This window comes from Nicotiana attenuata, chromosome 3 (genome assembly GCF_001879085.1).
Source record: "Nicotiana attenuata strain UT chromosome 3, NIATTr2, whole genome shotgun sequence".
Classification (NCBI taxonomy): Eukaryota; Viridiplantae; Streptophyta; class Magnoliopsida; order Solanales; family Solanaceae; genus Nicotiana; species Nicotiana attenuata.
Genome location: NC_031991.1, coordinates 67595639 through 67604039, shown reverse-complemented (window position 1 = coordinate 67604039; position 8401 = coordinate 67595639). Strand labels below are relative to the sequence as shown.

The 8401-nt window shown below is 39.0% G+C and overlaps 1 protein-coding gene across 1 annotated transcript; it reads right to left on the bottom strand.

Annotated features, from left to right (window-relative positions):
• On the bottom strand, positions 918-3092 carry LOC109224000. Its single transcript, XM_019388532.1, has 2 exons — positions 2321-3092; positions 918-1916 (listed from the first exon to the last, which is right to left on the bottom strand). Exons 1-2 carry the CDS (start codon positions 2994-2996, stop codon positions 1135-1137), a joined length of 1458 nt encoding a protein of 485 aa, XP_019244077.1. The 5' UTR covers positions 2997-3092; the 3' UTR covers positions 918-1134.

Sequence of the window (8401 nt, the reverse complement as noted above, 5' to 3'; positions counted from 1 at the left end):
GATCGGTTTGTATAAGCCTGAGCCACTCGGTGTCTTTGATTCTTCCAATAGGTGACACAATCCCCGATGCATCTACGCTGAAGTTTTACTCTGACAATGAGGTGCCTCTACGGGGTCAGTATGCTTATCGAACCCGCTCTTACTCATGGGCCCTCGAGAACTTTGACCTCGATCGTTTCTCTGATCATTTCTGGGGGTGTTCGACCCGAGCCGTTGTTTCTTCGATCGACGTATGACTGATACCGTTCCTTGTTCGATCTTGATTCCCTGTCCATTTCCCTCGGGGGCTTGGCTGCGAACCTGTTAGGATGAACTGAACCCGAGGGGGCTCCCAACTGGTCGTCCTCGACCCTGATTTTTGATTGATAACGGTTGTGTACATCTGACCACGTCACAGCTAGATACTCGATCAGGTTCTGCTTTAACTGTCGAGACGCAATCGAGCTCCTTTCATTCAAACCCTGTATAAAAGCTTGTATTGCCCAGTCATCCGAGACCGGTGGTAACTCCATTGGTTCCATCTGGAACCTGGACATGAACTCCCTCAACATCTCGTCATTCCATTGTTTTATCTTGAAGACATCCGATTTTCTCGTGGCCACCTTTATGGCCCGGACGTGTGCTTTTACGAGGGCGTCTGCTAACATAGCAAATGAATCAATAGAGTTAGGAGGTAGGTTGTGATACCAATTCATAGCTCCCTTCGACAATGTTTCTCCAAACTTTTTCAACAAGGCTGATTCGATCTCATCGTCATTCAAGTCATTTCCTTTGATCCCGCAAGTGTATGAAGTAATATGCTCGTTAGGGTCGGTTATCCCGTTATATTTGGGTATATCGAGTTATCCTGTCGTGAGAGTTCGAACATTTCTCGCCCCACAATGTGCTTTTTTATGCAAAACATTTAAAGATACAAATTTCGAAAAAGGAAAAAATATATACTCCACTTCAAAGTTTAAAGAAACAATTGCCAATATATTTCCCATCAGTTAGGAAAATAAAATCACTAACTTTTCTTTAGAAGGCAAATATATTTTTGAGGAGATGCTTGAATCTCCATTATTATTGGTATACAACCTTATTCATTAAAGTAGTGATCAAGAATCCCTAAGGTTAATTGCATTAGTAATGATTCTAGCGCTTGCAGACCACTCCGCGTCCATGAAGTCCACTAGTGCAGCTCAAGCTCGGCAACTCCAAAGCAAAGCCAACCTCTTTATCAGTTTGTTCTCCATTTGCTTGAAACCTAGCCACGGAACAATCAGCGTCAAAGAGTCCTGAAGTTGCAAAATTTTTGTCACCTCCCATTACAGGCATCAGAACACCCATCTTAACTTTGCTCACGTAGTTCTTCTTATAAGTCTGCCCTAAAACACCGTTCACTTCATCACTCAAAGAGAAAAACTTGAATCCAAGTTCAAGATGTGCAAAACAGTCATCTTTCGTTATTCCATAGTTATGAACTCGGGATTCTTGCTTTGTAATAGGTACAACCTTGGCAGTGATCTTGAGAATATTTTCAACTTCGATGGAAACATCGTTAGTGTTGCTGATTCTAGTAATAGAGGCCATAGGTGTAGTTTCAGATTGCCATCTCGCGCCTTCATCGTCACTAAGAAGTATGGGTTTACCATCAAAGTGGAGGGAAAGGCGGTCGATGGAATCATCCCATGTTGCTGTTTTTAGTGCGCCAATGGAGATCTTGTGATTACCATAAAGGATAGCAATGGATTGTACCCAAGTGAAGTCTCTCTTCATGTTCTCGTTTCGCCTTCCTATGAAGTGGCCGTTGATGTGAAATTCAGGGTCGGAGACTAGGCAAAAATCTTTGTCCTTCTTACCATGGAAGTAGAAGGTAATCCCATCACCGCCGATGAAACGAGGATCTTGGCAAACAGCTCCAGGCATGTCACACCCTGCGTCCCAAATAAAAATATTCAGTAAATATACAGTCTAGTTAAAACATTTTAGCCGAATTAGGGTCTCACACTAGTCAAAAGCATATACTCCCTCCATTTCAGTTCATATGACATTATTGGACACGGATCTAACGAACAAAACAAAGAAACATTCGACATAAAAGATTAATATATAGTATAAGCTAAATATAACATATAAAAATTACCCCTTGACATCTGTGCTATAGCTTAAGGATTTCATGACATTTCTATTACTAGAAGAGCTTATCATAAGGTTGACATAAAAATTGAAGCAAAAAGCTTCCAAATATAAAAATATAAGTGCTAATTCTCTCTGAAGCATAAAAGAAACAAGAAATGTTATATAAAATAGAATAGAGGGCAGGAAATTAGTAACTTACTACAAACAGGTTTGCAAGAGACACAGTCAACTTGACAACCACCAGAGCAAGAGGCAGGGCATGAAAATTCGAGATTATAACAACTTGGGTAATTCTTGTTCTTGCACTTAGCCTTCTTGGTTGAAGGATAAGGAGTGGGTGGCTTAGGAGAGGGTGGTGGAGATGACGGTGGTGGTGGAGATGAGGGTGGTGGAGGAGATGAAGGTGGTGGAGATGAGGGTGGTGGGGGAGATGAAGGTGGGGGAGATGAGGGTGGTGGGGGAGATGAAGGTGGTGGAGATGATGGTGGTGGTGGAGATGAAGGTGGTGGAGATGAGGGTGGTGGTGGAGACGACGGTGGTGGAGATGAGGGTGGTGGGGGAGATGAAGGTGGTGGAGATGAGGGTGGTGGTGGAGATGGTGGTGGTGGAGACGACGGTGGTGGAGATGACGGTGGTGGATAATAGGGTGGTGGCACTGAGCCATCAACACAGATAGGCTTGCAAGAACGACACTCAGTTATGCAGCCATTGGGACAGAATTTGGGACAAACATGTGGAAGATTTTTACATTGCTTGATTTCATCATCTGAGCAATGAGAATGGCTTGGATGGTCAGCTATTCCAGGGGGAGTTGCCTCTGCCATTGCAATAAGCATTAGCAACACAATCCCAAAGAGGGCCACAGATCTAGCCATTTGCAGTTAATTGAGGAACTTTCACTACTGCTAATTAATAATTGATGTATATTTCAAATATTTGAGAGAATGAGTGATGAGATTCCCGTTGTAGAATGCCCCATTTTATAGGAGTTGACAAGGAGAATATAAGCCTACTATTTCGGACCCATAATTGCATTATATATTTAACTAATAATAATGGGATGTTCCTTTGATAGATCGCCTTTCTTCATGTGTTTCTTTCCCCAACTCAACGTCGCTTAAAGACCTCAATGCTCTCTTCAATGTTTGTCTTCTTGCTAAACATCGATATACATGGCATCACTTGGCTATAAAGGTACACATACGGCACAATTTCATGTAAGAACTCATGTCTATAATTATATGTACACGTACCTTTCCTTGACGTAGCTCCAAAATAAAATAGGAAGACCAAGAAAGAAGTAAGGGTGTTGTTTCCATGCGAGATACCAGACAAAAGAAATATATTTGTGCCCGTTTTTTATATCAAATTAATAAATACATCACACATAATCATAGTTAATTAATACTATTATCACCTCAATATGTCATTTAACAAACTAATGCAGCTTTTGGTGCAAACATCATGCTAATTAGTCGGAATCAGAAATTCAACTTAAGAAACTCACAAAGAAAATATTACAAGAATATCACACCTGAAATCCAACTCTACAATCCTATTTACATATTATAATTAGCGGGTCGATGAAGGAGATTTAATTGAACCGCTTTTGTTGTATGTAGCTCCGCTGGTTAACTTCTATCAGAGAAACCATGTGGTCAATACGTAAAATACATTTTATCTATAAAAGAACAAACAACTTAATTCATTATGCATGCCTTCACTATCAAGGGAAAATAAAAATTACGTAGTAAGACTGCATGCAGACGTCAGAACATGGCAAAGCAGTACGTTTTATATGCATGTGTATAGGGTCCTTTCCTTCTCAATTTGGTAAAGGAAGCTGTGAGTTCGCTTCCACCCATTATTACGCAAACCAAACTCTAGCCTATACAACTTATTACGATTGCTCAGAGTATTTCAGTAATTCTTTGGCGACTTGAATCGTAGTATCACATCTTATTTCTGCTTAGATGTTTTGTTTAGATTTATCGTGGTTCATATATCATTATCATAACTCATAAGTTATAACTGGTGTACCAGTGAACACGAATAAATGAGATTCCATCAATGATCTTCCTCTTCTCATAATCTTCTTAACATTAGTTTGATTGCTTTTCTAGATATGCACCGCTAGACCGAATTTGTGTTCATGTTCATTTGGAAACACTAAGATAGCAAATATCACGCTAAATCTCAAGTATCTGATCAGAGTCTTTGAGGGTACAAAATCTTGAGCCACCATAAAAGCTCTGGATCTCAACATTAAGTTGAGAATGGACTTATGTTAATCAAATTGGTCGACAATAGCACACATGGTATGAAACATGTGCTACAACATCTTTTCCTTTTTCCCAGGAAGCGTATGTTTTTATCTCATAAAGAATGTTATACATTTGATATTTAGAAACCATAAGTATCTAAATTTTAGTTCATTGATCTACAATATCATTTTTAACTCACACCTAGCTCACAAAGTAGACTACGTGAAGCTGTGCAAGAATGAACCATCACCTCCAGCTAGCAAGCATCAAGGTTCAAATCAAAAGTCTGCATGAAGAACCATTCAAGACTCAAGATCAAGCTTCAGAAGACTTATAGATAGGAATCTTGTAACTCATATCTGATAGGATTGTATAGTTCTTTTAGATTTTGATTTTGATGTAATAACAAGATTACGGACCGGAGCCTCGACGGAACCTCGCTTGACTCTCGAACTCATCACTCCATCATTCTCCTTGAACTACACGCGACCTGATTACTTTATAACCCGGGATATGTAGGCTGTCCAAAACCAGGACTCGGTTGCACTCTTGCACTCTTTCCCTTTATTTTTTTTCCTTTGAATAATGGTGTGGTCAAAAATTAGTCAGATGGCTCACTTTGTCTTTGCCTGAAAACTCTTCATGTTTCCAAGCAAAGAGGGGCACCTGTGAGCACCTAATTTTTTTACCATACTTGGGATTTTTCAACACTTTTAGTGTAAATAATTTTACGCTTAATCTACATATTCTAACCTTTATTTCATTTTTAGTAGGTTTTATTTAAGAAAATTAAAAATCACAAAAAAAATTCTATGTTCTTGATTTTAAAATATTATCTAGTATTTTTATTTTTACATTCTTAAAATAAAAGAAAAAATATTAATTAAAGCAAGAACCAATTAAAGGTGGCCATTTGCCAAAGATTCCTCCTTATCTTTCTATAACAAACTCACGTGATTACTAAGTCCAAATTCATAGGCCGTTAGAAATCACCTGGACATTCACATTTGTGGAGGAAATTTAATTTTTTATCTTTTATCAATATACACAGAATATTTCCATATTTTGGCATGATTGCTTTTCTTTCTTGCCCACTACTCCATTACCTCACACTATATAAACACACATAGACACAAAATAAAAGGAGAAGATCTGGATAGAAACAGAGGGGATAGAGACAGATAAAAACGAAATAAACAAAGGGGACCTGGGGATTTCTCGGACTGAAGAAGCAATTAGCCACAATCACATCTCTGTCGAACCTATTTCCAAAATTGAAAGAATCTCAGTCATCTTCCCCAAATAAAATCTAGTAAATGAATCCCTGTTTCTAATTCCATTTTTCTACTGTATTTCCAAAATCCCTAAGCTAAAAAAATGGCAGTCAGCCCTCCTCATCATCTCAAAAACCTAAGGAAAGGAGCATCAGCCATTACCCAGCTACCTCCATCTCTTAACAACGACCCCCAATTCCCACAAGAAAGAACCTCACTGACCTCTTTTCACAAAAAAAAAAAAAGCTTCAGCAAATCCTTACCTAAAGGCCATGGATTGAATGACATTTTCTGTTTGAGTCCGGTGTTCGAGCTTCGAAAGTTACGTTTGAGGTTTTCGGCGAGTGTCGCAATAAGTTGGAAGGATTTGTAAAAGCGATATATCAATTTACTAATGGTCGCTTTATTTTAAAGGCTCCAATTTGCCTCAACCAGTCCTCGCTCAGATTTTTATTTATTTATTTATTTTCTGCATTTTTGTTTTTTGTCCTTGTCGCGCCCCCCTTTTCTCGCGAAATCGGGTTTATGACATGTTGGTTGAGACAACTCGTTCCTTTTGGGAAATGGGTTTGCATTTTGAAGAGTCGCCACCTAACGATTTAAGGTGCGTTAGGGCACCTAGAGGGTTCATTGATAACTACGTTTAGTAACCAGAGACAGGGTAAGGGCTTGAAATTATCCTAAGGGAAGGTGTTAGGCACCCCTCAGGATCCATAGTGTGGTTCTCGGCCAAACAACTTTTGTGGATTTGTACAATTTAGCAAATAGACAAGTATAACTCAAATAATAGGGGATTTAAGTTTAAGTAATGGAGGAAATTTATTTTTTTATCTTTTATCAATATACACAGAATATTTCCATATTTTGGCATGATTGCTTTTCTTTCTTTCCCACTACTCCATTACCTCACACTATATAAACACACATAGACACACAAAATAAAGGGAGGAGATCTGGATAGAAACAGAGGGGATAGAGACGGATAAAAAAGAAATAAACAAAGGGGACCTGGGGATTTCTCGGACTGAAGAAGCAATTAGCCACACACACATCTCTGTCGAACCTATTTCCAAAATTGAAAGAATCTCAGTCATCTTCCCCAAATAAAATCTAGTAAATGAATCCCTGTTTCTAATTCCAGTTTTCTACTGTATTTCCAAAATCCCTAAGCTAAAAAAACGGCAGTCAGCCCTCCTCATCATCTCAAAAACCTAAGGAAAGGAGCATCAGCCATTACCCAGCTACCTCCATCTCTTAACAACGACCCCCAATTCCCACAAGAAAGAACCTCACTGACCTCTTTTCACAAAAAAAAAAAAAGCTTCAGCAAATCCTCACCTAAAGGCCATGGATTGAATGACATTTTCTGTTTGAGTCCGGTGTTCGAGCTTCGAAAGTTCCGTTTGAGGTTTTCGGCGAGTGTCGCAATAAGTTGGAAGGATTTGTAAAAGCGATATATCAATTTACTAATGGCCGCTTTATTTTAAAGGCTCCAATTTGCCTCAACCAGTCCCCGCTCAGGTTTTTATTTATTTATTTATTTTCTGCATTTTTGTTTTTTGTCCTTGTCGCACCCCCCTTTTCTCGCAAAATTGGGTTTATGACATTTTGGCTGAGACAACTCGTTCCTTTTGGGAAAGGGGTTTGCATTTTGAAGAGTCGCCACCTAATGATTTAAGGTGCGTTAGGGCACCTAGAGGGTTCATTTATAACTACGTTTGGTAACCAGAGACAGGGTAAGGGCTTGAAATTATCCTAAAAGAAGGTGTTAGGCACCCCTCAGGATCCACAGTGTGGTTCCCGGCCAATCAGCTTTTGTGGATTTATACAATTTAGCAAATAGACAAGTATGACTCAAATAATAGGGGATTTAAGTTTAAGTACACGGATGTTCGAAAAACAGTTAATGAAAAGCTAGATTTTGAAAAGAATTACAATCTAAGCATATTTGTGAATGTAAAGGGGTATCCTAGGTTTGTTTATAATATGGATCACATCAATGCAATACCCGGTATGACACTCGTCAAAGAGGGGCTACACATGGTATTAAAACACCGGTCATCATATCCATATCTACCCTTTCCCGTCCCATGAAGGTAAGTAAAGCGAGGGTTGGTCTTGACCCCTATTACATGCTGTTACCCGTCCCTTCCTATCAGTCCCGGAAGAATTTAGGACTCCTATCCTACAAAATGGGGGGTTCTAGGCAGACCCTCGAGTTTAAAGGTAAAATACTAAGGCGACATATAATGAACAGATAGGACTTCAATTAAAGGGGAGCATGGAAGACAAATAAAAGGCTCAGATATACCTCCACACATAGTACACACAAACAGCATGACTCATACACAATTAAGGTCTAAATTCAGATCCTAAACATGGTAGCAGAGTCAGATTTATTACATAACTCAGAGAGGAAGTCCTAATCAGGCTTGCCTACTGATTTTAAGCTTGTTAACCATTAAGCAGTAAACACAAAGAACATTTTCCAGTTTTATAGAGGTTGATTACCTAAGGCTTGCCTAGGCGTAGGATAACGCACAACAATACCAGAATTATTAAAATAGCTTAGAAGTTATTTTACCTAAAGCATGTTGTTCTAAATGTTGCAAAGATGTACACGGATTATGACCAGTTTCACTTAAACAGGATAATCAAACGTAAGACTGTTTTGTGTCCTTTTCATGCGTCAGTAGTTTAACTAGGTGTGACTGAACGAGTGTGAATGAGATCCTAAAACAA

Coding starts and splice junctions, on each gene's coding strand:
- LOC109224000 (XM_019388532.1), bottom strand. CDS start 2,996: ATGGCTAGATCTGTGGCCCTCTTTGGGATTGTGTTGCTAATGCTTATT. Junction 1,917..2,320: donor CTCTTGCAAACCTGTTTGTA/GTAAGTTACTAA, acceptor TTTGGGACGCAG/GGTGTGACATGCCTGGAGCT.